This window comes from Lepidochelys kempii, chromosome 2, assembly GCF_965140265.1.
Source record: "Lepidochelys kempii isolate rLepKem1 chromosome 2, rLepKem1.hap2, whole genome shotgun sequence".
In the NCBI taxonomy this organism is placed as follows: domain Eukaryota; kingdom Metazoa; phylum Chordata; order Testudines; family Cheloniidae; genus Lepidochelys; species Lepidochelys kempii.
The window spans coordinates 89,330,941-89,352,960 of record NC_133257.1 but is presented as its reverse complement, the minus strand read 5'-3'; the positions used below and the strand labels follow the sequence as shown (position 1 = coordinate 89,352,960).

At 38.7% G+C, this 22,020-nt stretch overlaps 1 protein-coding gene across 13 annotated transcripts in view; it reads left to right on the top strand.

The window, feature by feature from the left end:
- PPP4R1 (protein phosphatase 4 regulatory subunit 1) overlaps window positions 1-21,659 on the top strand; it is a 90,129-nt gene extending 68,470 nt beyond the window's left edge. For 9 of the 13 annotated variants that reach the window (XM_073331591.1, XM_073331581.1, XM_073331582.1 and 6 more), the window contains 12 exons: window positions 857-987; window positions 1,313-1,845; window positions 8,703-8,878; window positions 11,363-11,458; window positions 12,505-12,621; window positions 12,916-13,101; window positions 14,961-15,122; window positions 15,593-15,693; window positions 16,470-16,590; window positions 16,717-16,851; window positions 18,434-18,575; window positions 20,548-21,659. In XM_073331591.1, coding sequence (XP_073187692.1) covers window positions 857-987; window positions 1,313-1,845; window positions 8,703-8,878; window positions 11,363-11,458; window positions 12,505-12,621; window positions 12,916-13,101; window positions 14,961-15,122; window positions 15,593-15,693; window positions 16,470-16,590; window positions 16,717-16,851; window positions 18,434-18,575; window positions 20,548-20,711 — 2,064 coding nt within the window. In that variant the 3' untranslated portion in view covers window positions 20,712-21,659. The other 4 variants (XR_012157257.1, XM_073331589.1, XM_073331583.1 and 1 more) reach the window with 4 other exon arrangements.
- Window positions 21,660-22,020: the final 361 nt, after the last annotated feature.

Here is a 22,020-nt window from a genome sequence, read left to right as displayed (position 1 = left end):
GTAATTATGTATAATGGTGGTTTTGCTGACTGGAGGAATGCTGTTCTACATTATTCTGGTAAAATGTACTGGACCCTTCCATTGAGAAAAGGTATGTGGAGTTGCAGGCTTCCCTGCTATTCAGTGTTGCCAAAAGTCTGCTTATCACGAGGAATATCAGAAAATTGCAGATGTAATTAAATTGAATATATTGAGATTTTTTTCTCCGTAGTTCACATTCTCTCCTCTCCCCCCTTGAAAATCCATCCTTCAAATCTGTGTTAGGGTTGTCAACAGGGGGCTCCTTCTCAGAGCCAAAAGGAAGCCTTAGTGCCCCGGAGCACCAGCTCTTTGGCTCTGAGGAGGCATGTGAGCCATAATCAGGTACAATGAAAGAAGTAATAGAAATGGAGGTGAGAGAGGCTCACCAGAAGTAAATGGAATTCAAGCCTGTGGTTCTTATTGAATCAACTTAAATTCCTGACAGTGTAAAATATTGTGTTTCCACTAAACCAGCTTTACAGTCGCTTGGATCCTCCACTTGGTTGGCGTTCAGACTTACTCACTTTAAACATTGAAATAGTGTGGGAGGGTGAAGCATGCTGTCAACCACAGTCAATGTGAAGATGTATATAATGATCTGTGAATTGACCACTTTGTCTGCCTCCTGTATTTCATGTCTCACCCCAATCTTCCCCTGCTCAAGGCTTTTTGCCTGGCACTTTCCCATATCCAGCTTGTTGGCACTGTTCCCAGATGCAAGTCTCTCCTGTCACTTTCCCCAATGCCCTTACAACTCTTCCCATTCCTAACAGCTGGTGGTGTATTTATACAACAGCTGTATTTAAATTATTTTCTCTGGAACCCATTACTCTAGGTCCGCCAAGCTGCCTTTCAGTCCCTGGGGCCTTTCATATCAACTTTTGCTAACCCATCCAGCAGTGGTCATTTTTTTAAAGAAGAAGAAAGTAAGAACACAGAGGATCATAGATCTGCAGAGGAAGATAGGTATGAATTTTCTTGGTTTTGTAGTTTTCATTTGCATATAGATATTGCTGCTTAGGAGACTTTAATTTTTCTTTTAATTTGATACCCACATTGGTAGTGAAGACACCAGAACTTTTGCCAAAAATTGGCCAATGGAACCCTCTTTAGCTAAGTTGTTGTTCAGTTATTTAGGGTACTTCACTTAGGTCAGCTATCCAGTAAGTAAAACTAATTCTATAAATACTAAAATAAGAACGTGACTATAAACTTTCATAAGTGTCTAAATTTATAACCAGTATGTTGGGTTTTTTTAAAACTCATGCCTATTTTCTTTGACACCCAACAGTGAAAAGATCAGGGATACAGAAGATGTCACAACAGAGGATGTACATAGCAGGACAGAGAAGCCGCCTTCAGATGCTGATTTTAGTGATTTTACAATAAAACTTGAAAACACCATGGAAGACCATAACCCTGTGCCAAGTAATTCTCAGAGTGAAACTGATTACCAGACTGAGACATTCTTATGTTGCACTTTGTCTTCAGAATCTTGTGGGGAAATAGCTGATGAGAATGATCAAAGTTCTAACTTCTGTAGTATAGCAACACTGCAGGAATCTGGGTTGAGGTCCCAGGAAACCTCCCTCTCAGAACAGGAATTGTACAATTCTTTCCATTTCTGGAGGACTCCGCTTCCTGAAATAGATATTGATTTAGAGCTTCAGCAAACTGATCAGATAATGTCCAACCCAGAAATTCGGGAAGGAACAAAAGACGTGACGGTACCAGTGTTTTCAAACATTACTATGGCCACGAGGAAGGAGCTGGAAGAAATGATAGAAAATCTGGAGCCTCATGTTGATGATCCAGATGTTAAAGGTATAGTGAAGATATTTGTGTATAGTTAGTGTCTGGAAATGTTTTTGTGTAATAATTAATGTTTTGCTGTGGAGGTTTTCATTTTTAACCTTTTGAATGAAGCTTTTTAAAAAAATTCAGAAGAATTAATGCTTTTGGAGTTTAACAAAATTGGTTCTAGCTGTTTTAATTTAACTGTGAAAAAGGATGACAAACCAAAACATTCTTATTTTTGAAAAGCAGCCTCTGATTGTACAGATGCAGTTCTGCTCCCATTGTTTATTGCGAGTGCATAACTGCAGGTACAATAATTGCACCTGTAATTCTTAGTACTTGGATATCTAACTACTTGATTTGTCAATATAATCAGGCTGTCACCTGAGTGCTGCGAATCATTGTGCTCAGTGTTGCATATGCAGTTGTTATGTGCAAAATAGGAAGCCAGATTGAGGCCTTTTTGAAAAATCAAGGCCTGAATGTAACAATGTTTTCACCTTCTGAACAATCAAGTTTATTTTTTAAGGAAATAGCCTTACGGTATCCATGTTTCCAGAACCTCTTCTATAGCAACTTTCATTGCCTGCTGATGTGCGCCAGGATTATGGTCAGGGCAAGGTTAGAAGTGACCCAAATCCTGTCCAACTCTTAGGGCAAGGTTAGAAGTGACCCAAATCCTGTCCAACTCTTAAATGCACACACATCTTGTGAGATTGAAGTGTAATGAATGTGCTGTCCCCTACCTTCTTTTTAATAATCTGCTGCCCTTTATGTGGCATCACAGATTTGTTGGGATAGCTGCACTGCAGAAGTCTTAAAGCATGCCAAATTCAAAAAGGGCAGCAGCAAATCTGGCACTGTGGCTTGGAAAGTGGCCATGGAGATTGGAGTATTCTTGATCTCAAGAATCCTGCAGGCTAGAAGAGCACACTCTTAAAGGAGGGAAGAAAAGAGGGGTGGGAAACGCCTGTCAGAATAAGCAGCCATGCTTGGATGCTTTCCTGAAACTTTGGTTTTTCTCCTATCACTAATTACACAGGATACTCACTGATAGCCTAACTTTAATTAGACTTGGCCTGTTCCTGTTTAATCTACTGTAAAATCAGCAGATGAAAATGTTCTGCTTTGAGAAAACTCTAGCCCATTGCTCTGTAAGGGGTGGATAAGAAGGATGGGGTCTAGAAAAATGTACTAGTTCAGTTACTGGTGAGAAGCACATTAGCCAGTGCTGTTTAGGTTTGACTCTAGAGACTTGTTCTACACAGCTACAAAATGTATATTAAACTGTTTCATGAGGATCTGCCTAGCTAATGCATTTGTATACTCAGAGGTGCTCGGTATTACAAGATTGTTTCTGAATCTGTGCTTTGAAGTTGGCTGGTCTCATTCCAGAGCAATTGTCTTGCTGCACTTTAGGATGGTTTCAATGTAAAGAAGCTCACAGGTGCAGTTCTGTGTGTATGTCTGTCTGTCTGATCAAAGAAAACTACATGAAAGGAAATCTAAAGATGCAAAATCCAAATACTCAGAAGTTAGGAAATGCCTGAACTAGGGTGTCTGTGCAGTAACAGTTTGACCCCCTTGTTCATATGCATTCTGATACAGTCGTTAGTTATGTGATCACATACTATTTTTTTCATACAGGTCCCCTGCCTCAATCAGGCGATGGGTAGTTACTCAATATTTCTTTTTATTCCCCTCATTAAATGTATGGCCTTAGAGCTTATTGAATGCACGCCATCTAAATCCTGCACTGAATACAAAATTATTAATTTTATAGTCACTTTCACTATCTTAAAAGAGTGTTTTACAAATAAATGAATTTATCTTCACAACACGCGTGTAAGAGTGGGTAATATTACTTTCCCCATTTTACAGATGCGGAATTGAGACAGAGAGAGATTAAGGCCAAAATTATCAAAAGTGTCCACTAATTTCAGATGCCCAATTTGAGACATCTGATTTTCCGGAATATTTTGCATTCTCTATGTTCACAGCACAGCGCCAGCCAATTTGAGTCGATGCTCAGCACATCTGCAAATGAGGTTTTTCACATTGGGCACCCAGAAAATTAGGAAGATGCTATTTTAGTGGCCACGTATGAAAAGTGAGGTTTAAGTGACTTGCCCAGCGTCACACAGGAACTCTGTACCAGAGACGGGGATAGAATTCAGTACTCCAAGGTGGAATTCAGTTTCTTTAATTGTGACCTGCAGTCCCCTGCTATATCAGACACCTTCCAACTTCTGCAACAAATGAGCCAGGGACAACAGCCTTATTAACTACCCAACCCTTATTCGTTCCAGAGCACTGTCTTCCTGTGCATGGAGAGGGGCAAGGGTTATGTGGAAAACCAGTATGTTTCAGGAAATTAAAGACTATATAATAACACAGTGATTCCCAGACTTCTTATTAAGGTGACCCACTAAGTGCATTTTGCCTTTTTTTTTTTTTTTTGTGACCCACCCAGGCTCCAAAACATGGGGAGGGCCCCAAAATCATAGGCCAGCATCCTTCTCTTCTGCTGCTGTCGCCTCCACCTTGCCCTTCTGAAGGGACACTGACCACCTGCAGCAGCCCCTCCACCCTAGCACTGCAACCCTATCCTGGCTTGGTGTGGAGGAGAGGCCCAGAGGGGTGGTCAGTTGGAGAGAGAGCTCACCTCGCAGTGGCTGGGCTAAACCTGAGTGGTGCCAGGTCCCAACTTCTGGAGTGGGGAGCCAGGTCCAGCACTGCAGGACGGGAGCCACTGCTGCGAGGTGAGTGTGGGGTAAGTGGAGGCTAAGCTCTCCTTCCACCTCCATACCCCTGGGGTCACCCATCTCGAACCTTTACATGACCCATTGGTCATACACATACACACATGGGGGCCAAATTAAGGTTTCACAGGCAACCCAGCTTTAATGTTTTTTAATGTAGTTTTATAGGAAATTTCCTAATGGGGGGGGGGGGGAAGTGAAAAGAAATTCTAAGACATGCAACCATATTGAAGCACAACTTAAGTATCAGCAGGGTTCAGACCTTTGGACTACAGCATGGTCCTAGAGCACTCTGCCTCACAGAGTAGCTGGCAGTAGTAGACTGTTACCCTCTATTGGACCAGCCAAGAGAGGGGGATGAGAAACTCACTTTGCCAGTAGGTTTCACAGCTATTCACTAATAGCAGAGGAATGTAGAAATGCAGGACACCTGATTTCAATTCCAGTTTCTATAGGGGAATGTTGTCTAGAGGTTACAGACCATTCTGTTCCTGTGCCCCCAGCTTGTCACTGTCCCCCTCTGCATCTGTGTACCTCCTAACTCCCTCTCAATTGACTCTTGTCTCCCTCCTCCCCTGGTCCTCCCCATCCTCTGGGTCCTGCAAACACCCCCGCCCCTTCTTCGCCCCTTTGCATTCCAGTATGGTTGCTTCCTCCTTCTCCATACACTTGGGTGCCAGCATCAGTAGTACAGGAGAGAGAATCTCCTGCTCTCAATTCCTGTGCCTGGTGCCGCAGCAGCCTGGAGGAGCAATTGTAAGGGAAGTCCTGCTCAACCCCTGCAGCCATGAGCATGCTCAGTGCAAACAGAATCTTCAGAGAACTTAGCTGCCAAACAAGCCTCTTTTGAGCATGTGTGAACTGCAATTTTTCAGAGGCTTATAACTTGGCTAAATTTGGGTAAATTTTCATGGGGACAGCAAAAGGCATATACCTGTCAACAAACCAGTCACCCTGCCAAATTACAAGTCCCTGCTCCAAAGCATGGAGGAATTAGAGTTTCTCAACACAATAGTTATAAGAATTTTTTTAAAATATGGGTAAAAGAACATTTTCCCATAATCTCATTCTCAGAAATGTCGGAATCATTTCAGCTGAAACTTACCCAAAACTTAAGTTTGAAGCAGATACCTGGCATGGAAAATTTCAGCCCCCAATGAATAGTTTGGCAAAACCCCAAGCAACAGAACATAGGGGCTTATAATGGAAAATATCTGTCAACCTTAAGTATGTGTGTCTCTACTAGATCCACCTATAATAAATATTGGTTAAAGTTGGGAAAAAACTTTTGTTTGTGTGTTATCATTAGAGCAGCCTCAAAAGAATTTGAAATTCCTAATAGGTGTTTCGGGATAGATTTTTTTCTTTTTTTTTAATACAGTACCTGCACCATTATAGCACTTAAAATAATCACAGGAGCATTTTTTTTGTCTGCTAATAATGGGTGAACACTAAGGAAAGAAACAGAAAGCAAAAGAGTGAAAACAAGAGAAGCAGAAAAGAGAAACTGCAGAAAATAAAGAGGGAAGATGTGCTGCCATGTAGACGAATTTTTTTCTTCTGAGTTATTTATGTATTTTTCTGTAAACACACAAATTTGAAGTGTTGTGCATCTATATACATTATCTATTTAGAAAAAGACCCTTAATATTCCTTTAATTTTAACTGAAAATGAAAGGCCTATATTTTGATGTTGGTTCTGGTTGTGGGGGAGGAGAGGAAAGATAAGTTCTTTTAAATGTGCAGTGGGATAAAGTTCAGTTGAATTATTTCTTCAGTTTTTTTGCCTCACAAGAATTAACTCTCCTGAAAATCTGGAATAGCATTTCATGCCTAAATAGTCTGATAAGAGCTAGTAATCGCTTTCACTTTTTAATTTATAGTAGAAACTCATTCATTTTGTTTATCCATATATCTATTGTTTGTGCATTTAAAAAAACCAGGGGTCTTTCCCTCACTTCTCAGTAAAGAAGAAACAACTGAATACTACTGTGAGGTCTCTAATTATCAAATTCTCATTAATTTTACAAAGTTTACTGTAGATAACTTAATAGTGTTATATGAAATATGGTATTAATTAAAACTAAATTATACTTTCTAATGAACCTGATGCATTTCATGTACAGTATTAGTACTTTTTTGTTTACTTAGTAATTTGTAGTGGGCTTCCTTGTCAGTATGGATTACTACAATCCTACTGTAACTGTTTTCTTTCAAGTATTTTATTAAATGCTTGTCAGTTACAGAACTGGCTAGGCTACATAATGACCAAATCCTTACTCATTTGCTCCTGCTGTTCTTACCCCCATCTAGAGACCATCCCAGAGATAGAAGACCACAGTTCATGTTTGGCCTTCACATGTGATGTTACTTACCTGTCCCACACCATTGTGTGTGTCTCAGTTGTCTAGCTGTGTATTTAGTGTTTAATATTGTTCTGAGTTGTAATTCTGCTTTATGTAACAGTCCGTCATAATTGTAAAAAAAGGTTAGGTGTGCCATACAAATTAATCTGGCTTTTGATAAATTCTGGTGGCCTTATGTGAGTAAATTTATGTGCAAGGATAAATGAGACAAAATTCCAAGATGGGAGGTAGAGTGAGGCGGATGATAAAAACAGATGCAATTGTTTAATTTCAGAATGTGTACACAGTATTGGAGAGGCCTTGAAAAAAGGGTAGTAGAGTTTTAGCTCAAGCAAGTGTGCTGATTTGGACTGGAGAGCCACTTGCTCCTTCCCTGGAAGGGAGGGAGGGAAGAGGAGAGGAAGAGAGCAGCCCAATCACTGCTGCTTTGACAGGAGCAGAGAAGTGGGTGTGGAAGGCAAAGTAGAGCAATCCCTGAGCCGCTTGTTCCTTTCCAGGAAGGGAAGGTGATAGGCAGAGAGCAGAAAGGCAGGTGCTGCTGCTCTTTGAGGAAGGAAAGGAGAGAAGCAGGGAAACACCAGATAGTACTGGCTTCATGTCAAGAGAAGGGGAATGAGGAGCCAAGTGGACTATATGGAGAAGAGTTGCTGGGAGGCCAAGCATCTTTTGTGTATCCTGCAGTCCTAGAGTGTCTGTGCAAAGAAATAGAGGGCCCAGTAGTTTCCTTGGAGTAGAAGTTGTAATTCCCTTCATTTGGAGTAGAAGTAGAGCCCGGAATTCATCAATAAGATTGGGGAGGTATGAGAGAGAGAGAGAGACAGAATTAATTAATTTGTGGTGGGGAGACTAGTGGCAAGAAGGGCCAGGTGGAGTGAAATTTCATATTTCATTTTTATCTGTTTTCAGAGTTTGATAAAAAATTTCTAAGTCCTGACTGAGACTTACAATTGTCACAGAATAACCTACTCTCTTTCATGCTGCGTCTGCATTTCCAGAAGAGTTGCTTTGTTCAGAATTAGTTCAGCATAATGGGACCAGTCAACCTTCTAGCAATTTGCAGCGTGGGAGCATCTGAATGTGTATTTTCCAGGACCCCAGACCTACCGTTATATTCTCAGTTGGAAGATTTAGCAGTCCTGCTCTCCACTTAGATTTACAGGGATGCAGCTAACTGCACTTTTGCAACTCATTCATTTAGTCCCCAAAAATATGTTCCGCTGATCTCATAAAATTTAAAAGTACAACTTTTTAAATCAGTCAATAATAGTTTAAAAACTAAAGTCAAACCTATTCCCACCCTTTACTTGCCGTATTCTTTTAACTATAATTGCCAATAAACTGTTGTGTGTGTTCTGCCTGTTACAGATTGTGTACACATCTGTTTATTTACCTAGCCTCAACATAAGTAGTTTGTCACATTTTTGTAAAAGATACTTCTATAAAGATACTGTTGCCTCCGCAGCCTCTTGTTCTTGGGTTTCCTGCCTCCTACACAGATACTCCTTTAGCTCCAGTGCTGTTTTCGCCTTCTGAGGCAATGGAGGCCAACATGAGACTCCCTCACCTACCATCCTCGCTGGTTTCCTCTATTGCGGGACTTACTAACCATTGATAATCTGAGTAGGAAACTTTCAGCTTCCCTCTTTGGCTAGTCCATAAATTAAAAGTTATTTTTCAAAGGTAGTTGCCATCAGCAATGTTGTTGCTGTGTAACTGTTCTTTCCACTTCCATTAACGTGTTTCACTTTGCATACAGCACAAGTGGAGGTGTTGTCTGCTGCACTCCGAGCCTCCAGTTTGGACCCTCAGGAAGAGACAACAGCAGGCATTGGCAAGGGAATGGACTCTCAAAATGAACTGAGCATCAAAGACCAACTGAATTATAAACTAATTCACGATGATACTGTGTCTTTAATTAGCGACACTGTTGAGGTAAGAGACATGGCTGTATTTGGCATACAAACAGTTTGATTCAGAAATACAGGGCTACAGTCAGAGAGAGAGCTGTATTTTGCACTCTTGCAGCAATCATAGCTAAACTGTTCCCACTTTAGGCTGAAATGATGCCAAGTTTTGTTTGCTAATTTTGCAGCTCTGCCTAGTGCATAAAGTAAAGTTTATCCTCACAACGTTCTGTATTTGTACATCTGAATCATTTGAGGACTTGAAGTTAAACCTTCAGTCCTGACTAATGGTCACTTTCAACTAACTGTGTTACTATAGTTTGCTGCAGTAAAATAGTCTTACTGGAAACAATGCCCTTCTTAAAATAAGTTAACTGTTCCTTTTTCTGTTTGGAGAGAGAGATACATTTTGTTTATGGTGGAAACATTTTACTGCAGCAGGCAACACACTTTTCTGACCAGGAGACAATCAGGACTTGAGGCCATGTTGCAGTGGACCACTGGCAATATCTGGTCTCTGGAGAATGAAGGCGGGTACTACCACTCAATATCATTTTGAGTTTTTACTTGTGGCTCTTCTTTCCGTTTTTTCCCCATCCAATCAAACAAAAGCATTTAGTACTGGTTTTCTGTTCTTCATTATGTGTTGTGGCAAAAATGTTGTGACTTCTCCACTCCACTTGGAGGCACAAGTGTGATGGTCTTTGAAACTCCAGTGCTATAGAAGAATAATAAAATCTTGATGCAACCCTCATGGATTGTTGCTTGCCAGTTGGCACTGCAAATAGTTTTCAGATTATACTCTGCTGCCATTAACCTGCTACAGTTGACAGCATTGCTCACTGTGTTGATAAGAAGCTCCTTACATACATTTGTATATGTGTAAAATCTGACTCTTTAAATTTGGATTGTCTGATGGAAGATGCACAGATTGCCCTCCTTCCAAAATCTTAGCGATACAACCATGACCTAGATATTGATGTACCCTGCAAGCTCTCTTTTATTATGAAGTTCTTATCTTTTTAAAGTGAAGTTATGTTTTGAAAAGTACCTAGGTAAAAATGGCACCTCTGTCAAAATAAGGGGGGGATCTGTCAGGTGTTCTTTGCCCCTGGCCTGAGGTATTGGTGACCTGATACACCCTGCCTAGGGAAAACCCACTCAGGACTATGAACCAAGAAAACTTAATCCTCCAATGGTGTAAACTGGGCAGACGGGGACACTAACCAATCAGGAGCCAGCAGGCAAGTTCAGAAGGTTTGCCTGCTTCTTCCCAGGGGGGTGATGGGTGGAGCTAGGACCGGAGGGGAGTTCCTCTGTCCTAACCCCAGTGAGCCTTGCATTGCATCAGTGGCCAGACAGACTGGGGTTGACACCACCCCTTGTCTGAATGGACCATCACTAAGATGCGTTATCTCCTGGTGACTAATGTCTACTCCAAGACCATAAACCATACTTTCAATATAAATATATACATCTCTCAATGATTATGAATCTTGACAAGTTCAAGTTACAAGCTTTATGTAGATCCTTAAATGTTATTCTTTATGGATAAATATCCTGTAGGACATGTTTGGTGTAGTGAGTTTGTCAGGTCTGAGGTTAGCGATGTTCGCAAAGAGCAAGAGTCTCTTTGCCAAGGGGTCTCTGTGTCTCACCCACCTTATAGTAATTTCATCAAATACCATATTTCCATACTTTGCTTTTGAAAATGTCATGTCGGACTGTGTCAAAAGCCTTCCTAAAGTCAACCACTCGGTCAGTAACCTTGTCAAAGGAGGAAGTTAGGTTAGTTTGGCATGATTTGTTCTTGACAGATCCATGCTGGCTATTTCTTATAACTGTATTATCGTCTAAGTGCTTACAAATTGTTTAATAGTTTTTTCCAGTGTCTTTCCAGGTATCGAAGTTAGGATGACAGGTCTATGCTTCCCCAGGTCCTCTTTGTTCCCCTTTTTAAAGATAGTTGTGTTTGCCCTTCTCCAGTCCTCTGGGACCGTACCCGTCCTTCGTGAGTTCTCAAAGATAACTGTTAATGGTTCTGAGTTGCTTAAGTACTCTAGGATGAATTTCATCAGACCCTGCTTACTTGAATACATCTAATTTGTGTAAATATTCTTTATCCTCTTCTTTCCCTATTTTAGTTCCTTCCCCTTTCTTGAGAGAACACCACGTGACAGGAGTCATTGCTTATTGCATTAATGGAAGGCACTCCAGATAATACGGTGGTGGGCAAGGTGTAAGAATCTGTGTAGAATAGAATATGATTTAATTATAGCACCTCAAGCATCTTTATTATTTTGAATCTAAATAAATAAAAGTTGTCCAATAAGATTTTTCTGTTAATTTGGGCTACAGCAAGGATATGCTGAAAATAAAAATACATCTCTGGAATCTTGAAGAAAATACCCACAATGTGAGGCAACCTTTCATGGTATTTAAATTCAGTGTGTGCGTGTAATCCTTGAATGTCCCATTTTGTAAGAGACCTTTTTTCCCCCCCCATATGCAGAACATAGATTCCACTCTCCGCTATATTCATAATGATTCAGACTTGAGCACCAATAGTAGTTTCAGCCCTGAAGAGGAAAGAAAGTCCAAAGTACAGGTAAATGAGAATTTTTTTCCCCTTGTAATTCTGATTAAATTGAAACTTTATAGACAGGAGATGATGGAAGGTTCACCTTTAGTTATGTAGTCCATTGGCCCACTTTGCTGTAGTTATTTTCAGAGGATGTGAAAGCCTCATTAGTAGGTCACTGTATAATCCAGCCTTGAGTTGCTGCAGTGACAGTGGTTATATTGGCAGTTTATTCTGCTGTAATTGACCATTCCAGTCTTTTTTAAAGGAAGTAGTGTAGCTTTGACGGAAGAGCTGTTAGTCAAGACTCCCAAGCTATTTATTTTATTTTTTCCTTTGTCACTGACTTGCTGTACAGCTTCAGTGACTTATTCACAGAGCCAGTTGAAAATTTTCCATTAAGACTGTTTTTCAGGGAAAAGCTGTTTTTTTTAATTGAACAGAATTTTTCACAAAAAGTGTGTTGTCCATTGAAAACTTTGACTTTAGCAGAAAAAAAAACAAATTTAGATTTGGTACCAAATGAATTATTTTGGCTTAATTTGGTGTTAAACTATATCTTCCTGAACCACTGATGGGAGTTGTAGTGTGGGAATCTCATCCGTTCATACTTCTCTATGGGCTGGGTTCTGTCTCTCCCATGAAGCACTGCAGCAGTTCAGCAAGGGGGGAGAATGTGCTGCATCATGGGAGAAGTAGTTCCAGGCAAGGAGCCCAGCCCATAGAGAGAATCAGGGCATGAGGCACCCAAATGCCATTCCTATGAGGCACTTCAGCAGCTCAGGCAGGCACAGTTTAATATTGAACTGACCCAAAATGAAACATTTAAATTTAGTCTTCATTTTTTGCCATATGGTAAAAATTTTCTGCAAGGTGGGGAAAAACATGTACTGACAAACATTAGTCACTTATTTTTATGTATTTTATGTATTCATTAAACAGGCATAAAGTTTGCCAGTCTCACAGGATATTGAGTTTGTAATGTTTGTAAGAGTGTTGAGCAATGCTATAGAAGTCTAAGTTAAATGGTTTCTTCTTAAGTTTCAAACAATGCTCCTACTGTGTTTTGGTAGTGTGAAAGTGATCCACCTGTTCATCCTTGTTACTTCATAGAATATCAGAATCATAGAATATCAGGGTTGGAAGGGACCCCAGAAGGTCATCTAGTCCAACCCCCAACTTCAGTCTGGGTATTTACAAGGACTAATAATACCTTCTCAATTATTTTGTTTCTGTATTAATATTGCTTAAGTAACCTTAACATTTGCTTAAAATATCAACTTTAAACAACTAAAGTTAGTCTGATTTTTGTGTATGGTACTTTTATGAATTATTATATTTACATTCTTAATCTTTAAGCATTTTTTGTCCTTTATTATGAGGTGAGAAAAATTCTCTCTCTTAATATGTAACCTAGTTTTATATAGTAGGTTGTATGGAAAATACCTGAAAATGTGGCAAACTAAGGCTTGCTCTCTCTCTAGGATGTTGTACCTCAAGCCTTGTTGGATCAATATTTATCCATGACTGATCCTTCTCGTGCACAAACGGTTGATACTGAGATTGCTAAACATTGTGCGTATAGCCTGCCAGGTGTGGCACTTACGTTAGGTAGACAGAACTGGCACTGTCTGAAAGACACCTATGAGACACTAGCATCTGATATGCAGGTATGTTAAAGCATTTAAACTCAATCAGCTTTGAAAACAAATTGTATATACACTTTTATAACTGTTTCTGTATAATGGGCATTTTTGAATTTATGGTTTTCATATCGTATCACTGGTGTTGGTAATTTAGTAGGTGATGCTCTTCCTCTGAGTAATAGTTTGACCAGTGTCCCAGAACAATGCTTGAGCACCATGTGAGGTGCTCAGATACTACGGTAATGGGGACTATATAAATACCTAGAATAGAGGCATAAATGTTGCTGAGCCTGTCACCTTGTGGGTAGATGAGAAACCAGACGTCTTGATCACTTCAGGTTGCTACAGTTCTTGTGGCACTTTTAATGAGAATAGGGGTATCCACTTTGATGCACTGGCCAGTTCCTGAAAGTTAGTCATAAACGATTAACAGTATTGCAGTATCATTGGTGTGTTAAAAACAAATGTTAAAATATTGGAAATGGCTGTTGCTTTCTTCTCTGTTCCTGTTTGCTGCTAAGGAAGCAGTTTTCAGTGTATGGATCATTTTATTTTGTTTTAATGTTTTTGTTTTGTTCTTGTTTTGTTTTATTTTTAATTTTCCACTCTTTCCTGTCTTTTTCAAAGACATGCTTCCTTTTTGAAGTAGTGATTTTTGATCCACTTCACCCTCATAAACTAATTCACTGATGTATCAGAGCAAAAACTCACTGACCTATATTGTTCGTTTATACGATACATTCCCAATTTTACGATTATTCAGATAATCAAGAGGGCTCTATTTTCCTAACCATCGCATTACCTGAATCCCTTCCTTGTCCCCAACATGAGATACGTGCTGCAGAGAGCATATAGTTCATGTATCTCATAATGGGGGACAAGGAAGGGATTCAGGTAATGCAGAGCTTTGATAACAGGATTTTTAATAAACTGGAGAATATTGTATATAGTATCAGTCACATTTCCCAAAGTGCTTTACAGTAAGGTAAAAAAAATTAGCGCACACGTAATCAGTAAAGAAACTAAAAATAAATAAATAAATATTGCTAAGTTTGCAGTTTGTTTAAAATTACTTTGACAGTCTGCCACAAGAATAATGTGGGAGAAAACTGAATCACTAAAATAGGATTAAGTCTGCAAAGATCTCATTTGGTAGTTGGAAAGTGCTGGTTAGAGGGGGAAAATAAGGTTAAATAACAATACTTATTTTTTATATAATTGAAAATACATTATCCATTTGAACAATGTGTCATGTTCCCTCCCTCTTCTCTTCTTCCCCCCCCGCCCAAAAAAAAAAAAAAAAAGACCACATAGACCTAACACCTCTTAATTGGACCAGTGCTTGTGCCAAGATGTTTCTTGGAACAAAATATTTGATACTGTGTGTGGATGTCAGATGTTGGCTTCCCTGAGAGGGAAAGTCTCATGTAACTCTGGAGTTACAGTTTCCAATCAAAGTATATCAGAGTACCTTCTTTCTTCTTCTGCTTTGTAAAGTACAGATTACAGAAGCCAGAGAGGAACAAGAACTATAACATTCAATATGCATAAGAAAAAATTGAAGCAGGAAGAGAACTGCAAAAGTGTTGATATCCAACATAATTTTTGTTTTGCTTCTGCTAATTAAGAACACAATAATTTTGTTACTTGTTAAGTTCCTGGATATGCAGATGGAACAAATGATCCTTGAACAATCCCATTCATGTCTTGTTTTTCGCTTTTGAAAAAAATGAGTTCTGTTTTACTGAAAGAAATGAGTGAATTAAGTGGTTGTACTGAGGATTGCAATATTAATGTTGAACAATATAAGAAAACTAATCCTAATGTTAAAACTGTTGTTTGGGGATAATTTATTAATAAATGCATTTGTATTTTTTTTGCAGTGGAAAGTTCGAAGGACATTAGCATTCTCTATACATGAGCTTGCAGTTATCCTGGGAGATCAACTCACAGCTGGAGACTTGGTTCCAGTCTTCAATGGATTTTTAAAGGATCTAGATGAAGTCAGGATAGGTGTCCTTAAACACTTGCATGATTTTCTAAAGGTACATTTCATGTTTATTTCACTTTGAACCATAATATATTATGCCTATCATCCACTTGTTTTCCCTGTGTCCATAGATTTCACTAGTATAATCCCTTACAGTAGTCCAGCCAAATGCTTATATGGTACCAGAGAAGGTGTTGCAAAAGCTGTATGAAGCTAATACTTTTCCTTCTCTGAGCCAGTTGAAGACGTAGCAGTTATTTACCACTTACTCTTTGTTATTATTAATTAAAGTATATACAGCATAAAATGTTGTTAAGAATACCCCATTAACTTTGCTGATTTTCTTGCAAGTCACAGCAAAATTTTACCCACAATGTTTTACAAGCATTATACTGTATATATCAAAGGATGCTTTTTTAATCCAAGTAGGTGTTTTATGATAGACATTTTGTTCATATTCCATCCATTCACATTAAGTGCTTGCAATCTGCACGGTTCTGATTAAATTTATATTTATTGTTTCAGCTTCTTCATCTTGACAAAAGACGAGAATATCTTTATCAGCTCCAGGAATTCTTAGTGACCGATAACAGCAGGAATTGGCGTTTTCGATATGAGCTGGCAGAGTATGTTCATGAGGTTTTGGTTTGGATTTGGATATTTTTTCTGCTATGTGGATTTTAATGTTTTCAGTTCATCGATCAATTAATCAAATTCACGAACTATTTTATAGTGGCATTTTGACACATCTTCATGTGCTCATCTACATGAGCTCACGACTTCTACAACATATACTACTTATGTCTGTGACACACTAGTAATATCTACTAATAATTTTACTCCTTATAAACTATTTTTTAAATCCTCTTTAATGTAGAATGAAAAAATTAATTGAGCACTTCCACTCAGATTGTCCAACCAGTAATTATTTTAGTATGCTTGTGGGGGTGGGGAATGCCTTATACTTATTTTGATCAAATCTGTTCTACTCACTTTAATCTGAAAAGCTGTTGATCTTGTTATCTGTGCAACCAGCTTGGTCACACTGTAGCTTGCATGTACCTTGTAACATTGTTATTAGTTATACAATCTAATGAGTGCAAACTTTTTTATCTATTAATTTTCTTATCCCAGATTATTTTTGCACTCTTTTATTGATCTCACGTAGAATTAGGGTCATATTTACTGAATAAGTGGCAGATGACAGGGCTGGAATTATTCAATATTATGAGAGAAAACAATTAACATTTAGAATGGAAAATTTTCTTAGTGTATATGGATGGTTTGGTTTCTGTTATGTTAAATGGTAGGCAATGTTGTGTCAACTGTAATTTTCAAGGTTCAGGATACCTTTTTCATTTTTGATTTGTTCTGCTGTGTTATGCTTTGTTCTTTCTTTTAGGCAGCTGATCTTGCTTATAGACCTATACAGTGCCAGAGATGTTTATGACTATTTGCGCCCTATTGCCCTTAGCCTCTGTGCAGATAAGGTTTCCTCTGTTCGATGGATTTCCTACAAGCTGGTATGAGCTAAGAAACAAATTTTAATGTAAAATAATTTAAGTGAATCCAATATCTCAAACTTCTAAGTCATGGTTGGAAGTTGTTATTTTTGTATTTATGTACTGCTAACTTAACATTTCTTATAGGTTAGTGAAATGTTAAAGAAGCTGCATATGGCTTCAACATCAACTTTCGTGGTAGACCTCATGAACGAACTTGTTGAAAAATTCTGCAGATGCCCAAAGTGGTCCGGTCGGCAAACATTTGTCTTTATCTGCCAGGTAAGAGCTTTTATTTATGTATTTGTTTGGGAGAGGGTGGGCAGCTAACTTCCTTATGGATTCATCTGTATTTTCCTGAACAGTTCGTAGAAATCATTGCCAGAGAATCTTTCCTCTGTTGGGAGAAGATGGGGGGCACAATTCATGGCTTTCTTTGCTCAGCACCGCTCCATAGAAGACATCAGGAGATGCTGTAGAAATGGGGCACTTTCTTCCCTCCGCAGGAGAGTTTGATATATTACTTAGTTCCACAGTCACTCTTGCCGTCTAAATTCCCATGTTGCATACCACTGAAGTTCAGTATGCAAACTTCATGTCTTCTCCTCAGTATGTTCAGAGGATCAAAGTATGGTGTTGATGTAAAACAACAACAAAAAAAGTGACAGTAAAAAACTAGTCTGAATAACACCTAGGATACCTGAGTTTGGGAATAACCTTCAGCCGCTTGTTCCAAGGACCGGTATGAAGTGAGCACCCTCTAGTGGTGAGTGATACAGTGCTGGCAGCTGCTTACCATTTACTGAATGATCTATTCAGGCAGCAAGGGCAAGTAGGTGTCATTTCCCACACACCCAGCTAGCATAGGTTGTTCAGAAACTGACAGAAATACCATCAAGGAAAACAAGCTGGTCTGAGCTGTGGAGGAGGAGTAGACCCCAGGTACATCTGGGGTGGCCAGTGATGGCAAAGGAGCAATCGCTCTGCCATGTGGGAAAGGGTTCCCAGAGTATGGCCCAGAAGGGATATCCACTCCCTGAGGTTTGATCTTATTTAAAGAAACTTCTGGAGATTTGGATCTGAGGGCTATTGGTAGTGTGCCCTTGTTTCCTCAGCTCCGTCCTTCCCCTCCCCGGAGCTGAGGAGAGAATTTGTCAGGATCTCTGTGAGGCAAGTCTCATGGAATTTCATGGGCCATCTCTGGTTTCCCAGTGAATTCTGCCAGCAAAGACTACCCACCTGGTTCTTAGTTCACTCCTGTTTTGTTTACTCAGCTAAATTTTGTGCTTTGTTGTTTGGTAGGGGGAGGATTACATATATGGATAAGTCTAAAAAAGAAAAGGAGTACTTGTGGCACCTTAGAGACTAACCAATTTATTTGAGCATGAGCTTTCGTGAGCTACAGCTCACTTCATCGGATGCATACCGTGGAAACTGCAGAGGACATTATATACACACAGAGATATAATGCTGTGTGTTATGACAGCTCTTTAAAATATGGGTTATGGTGCTTGAAATGGGCAGTACTTAGAAGGAAAACTGCAGCATAACATAACCCTATACTTACCACTGCATCTAATTACAGCAGTCTAAATCAGTAAGAATTTCTAAATAATCTAAGTTTTTCTCAAACCTTTATTCTGCTTTATAAGGCCTCGCCTCCTACTGGGAAGTACAGTGCCCTGTATCTGTAAAGCATCTTGAGATCTGTAGATAGAAAGTGCTCTATGAATGCTAAATATTCTTATGTGTTGATTATTATTCAGTTGGTAGGATCTGTGAATGCTCATTGTGGTCTGTATTTGTTTTTAGCTCTCTCTTTATGGGGAGAAATCTAATGCAGTTGCTTCGTTCTGTTTGACAGACTGTCATTGAAGATGACTGCCTCCCAATGGACCAATTTGCTGTGCAACTACTGCCTCATTTACTACACTTGGCATCCGATAGGGTTCCAAATGTTAGAGTACTACTTGCAAAAACTTTAAGGCAAACCCTTTTAGAGAAAGGTTGGTGCTACTGGAGTTCAGAATGTCTTGTTTAATAGATGATGAATGTCAAAGATAACTATTGAATGTTTAACATGTCTCCTTTTTTAGTTAGTTTGCTGTAGACAAGTGGAGAAAATAGCACCAGTGTGAGAAGTCACTTACGACATTGTACTCTCCTGAACCTTACCCCCAGGGGTGGCAAGGCTTAGCCTGGACTGACCTTTGAGGCCCTGATAGTACCTGCAAGCCTGTTGACAACATCACAACTTCTAGAGCTATTCTGTAATGTTGGAGAAATGGATGGATTCATTTTCCCCCTCTTAGCCCATTTTCCTTGACCAGTTTTCCCTAAATGGGCTAATTTTGGGAAATTAAGGATATTGCTCAGCCTGCATACTGGTGATTCACTGATGTGACGTAGAACAAATGTGTTGTGTTTGGTCTAAAAATTGATGCTGTATGCAATAAAGGCTGGGGATCAGAAAAACAGACTTCACTGCTAACCCTGTCTCTTGTCCCTCTGGGAGAGGAGAGGTGGCTAGTGCTGTTCTGTTTTCCTTTTGAGAGTGAAGGGAGAACCTTTCCAACATTTCAACAAGGGAACTGCTATTGTCAAACTGTAGACTTCCCTTAGGGAAAGCATCCCCAGTGCACAGCGGTGCCCAGAAAAAGCTAGCAATGTTAGGATGTTAAGAGTGGGGTGGAAAATAATACTGGAAATATTATGCCATTATATAAATCAGTGTTATTCTCTCATCTGGAATACTGTGTTCAGCTCTGGTCACCCTCATTTCAAAAAGACATAACAGAAATAGTTTAGAGGAGACAAATAGGACATGATAATTATGTAAAATAATGAACAATACAGAGGAGACCGTTTCAGCATTCCTATTTACCGTTTATCAATACAAGAACAAGGAGACAGCCAAATAAACTGAAGGGCATTACATTTAAAAATGATAAAAGAAGTAGAAAATTTTATGCAACACTTAATTAAGCTGTGGAACTCATGAATTCTTGTAACAGAGAGCCTTGCTGTAGTCAGAAAAGACATTTACGTGGATAATATTCATAGCTGATTTATAGTTTATTTGTATTATGGTTGCATCTAGAGGACCCAGCCCTGTTGTGTAGGCACTGTACAAATGTATAACAGTCCCTATCTCACAGATCTTACAATCTAAGTATAAAACGAGAGACAGTGGATAGATTATTCAATTTAGATTTAAAAAATAAAATTAAAAGGTATATTAATTGGTATACTTCTGGGAATAAATCAACCACAAACTGCTGTGGAAAGGGAAGATTTTTTAATACAATTGTATCATATAATTTTAAAAAAAACTGTCACATATTGGGGTTTCTTGCATACTGTTTATTCATATTACCATTTTTATTGTGTGGTAGCATCTGTCATTAGAATGGAATAGCATGGCAGTTTATTTGTATTACCTTCCATTAGAAATATAAACACATTGATTTTGGGACTCCTGTTCTTAGCAGGAGTTTTTCCCTTTGCACATGTTGTCTGCCACTTATTACACTGAAGGAATTTTAGGGGTCTTGTACTCCTATACCATGAGGACAACTATATTATACTTGAGTCCTCCAGCACATGTATTAATCACCCAGTATTTTGTTAGTTTGTGAATACATTTAAATTAATACATTATTTGCTTGCTTACAAGGATTGGGTGTGACTGTAGTTAGAGTAGATATTGCCCTAATATTTAATGTCATGAATCAGTATCTGCCTACAGCATAAGGATTAAACTAAAATATCCAAAAACTTTGATTTGTTAATACAGAATTTCAGTCTCACTGATAGCCTTTCCATATTAAAACAGAAGCCTCTGTTTGCCCTTGATGTAGAAGCGTGCTCATGTTTTTGAATATAACACTGTAGCATAGTAGCTGGGTTTTGCACCAAAATATAATATTGTTACTCTTATTTTTCTTATATATCTCGTGTATTCTCCATTATTTACAGAATATTTTCTGAATTCTGCCAATTCTCATCAAGAAGTTGTGGAACAGACAATTATGGCCCTTCAAATGGATGATGACAATGATGTCAAATATTTTGCAAGCATACACCCTGCCAGTACCAAAATTGCAGATGATGCCATGAGCACTGCTTCATCGACTTATTAAAAGAAGCTTCTGAATAGTACTATAATTTTAATAAAAAACAAACAAAACGCAAACTATCCTCAAATGCTCCTAAAATGGATGATTTAGGACAACCTCTTCCAAAGGAGGAGAGATTTCTTGCCAGACTTAACTACGGGTGGATGTTATCTAAACCTGATACCAGGGATGTTAAGAGTCAAGAAAAAGTAAACGTTACCTATCTCATCTTGACTTTAGAAAAACATTGCTCAGAGGATTATATTTGCCACTGAAGCCTTAAATCGTCTGTCTTCCTGAACAAATGAAACTTGAATTGGCAGAGCATTTTCATTGTAGAAGAGATGTGATTTCCAGAGACTTGCGTTGTTTCTCCTGAGGAGTTAACTTAGCAAGTTTTTTCCTTAGCAACTGATAGTTCAAATTCTTATAGCCAGAGAGGCAGATTTATATCCAGATGTAAGACCTCCAGTATTAGCTATAAAAGTTTTTATCCATGCAAAGAACCTGATTGTGTGCAGCTGGGCACATCCTTAAGTCTGAATAGTTTTGATGTGTGTAAATGGGGAACAGTAGAAATTTGGATTTCTCTTAAGGGCTCAGTGGTAACACTAAACTAGAATCTGATTTTAATCTTTAAATGCAGCATATTGCTGTACCCATTAGCTGAAAACTTTGCTGAGTACCTGTGTCCTAATTATTTTCATGCTGGTCATGACCTGAAGGAAATTTATTAGCACATGTACTTTAAGTCAGGTATTTTTAACTTGATCATGATCGGCTCTAAGGTGCAACTTTTTCTTCATATACTGTACATATCTGTGACCACTCTTGGGAGTGCTGCAGTCTTTAATCATGTTGTTTAAAAATGTTGTGATACAAGTTGTTCTCTACTTGTCCAAATAAAATTTATTAATAAGATTGAATACGTTGTGACCTTTTAAAGATATTAAAAGAACAATTTTGAAATGACTTCGTGTCCTTCCTTTTCTAGTTCTTGCATGGATTTCTGTAAATATCATTTATATTTGAAGGACTTTTTCCAGAGGGATTTTAATGTGAAACTTAAGATTTATATTTAGAAAAGAAATATACCACAACACAAAAATACAGTGGTCAAGTTAGCTTACAAAAGTACAGAAACACTTTTTTAAAAAATTGGTGAAATAATAGGGTGAGGAGTTCGTAAGTGAATCTTTATCAAGAATCTCTATACTCATTCTTGGGAGCTTATTGGCTCTCCTATCACCCAAATGCAGAATGACATCGTAGCTGTAGGGAACTTGGGCTATCACCTCAACCCAGATTTTCAGGGACCAGATTGATCAAAATT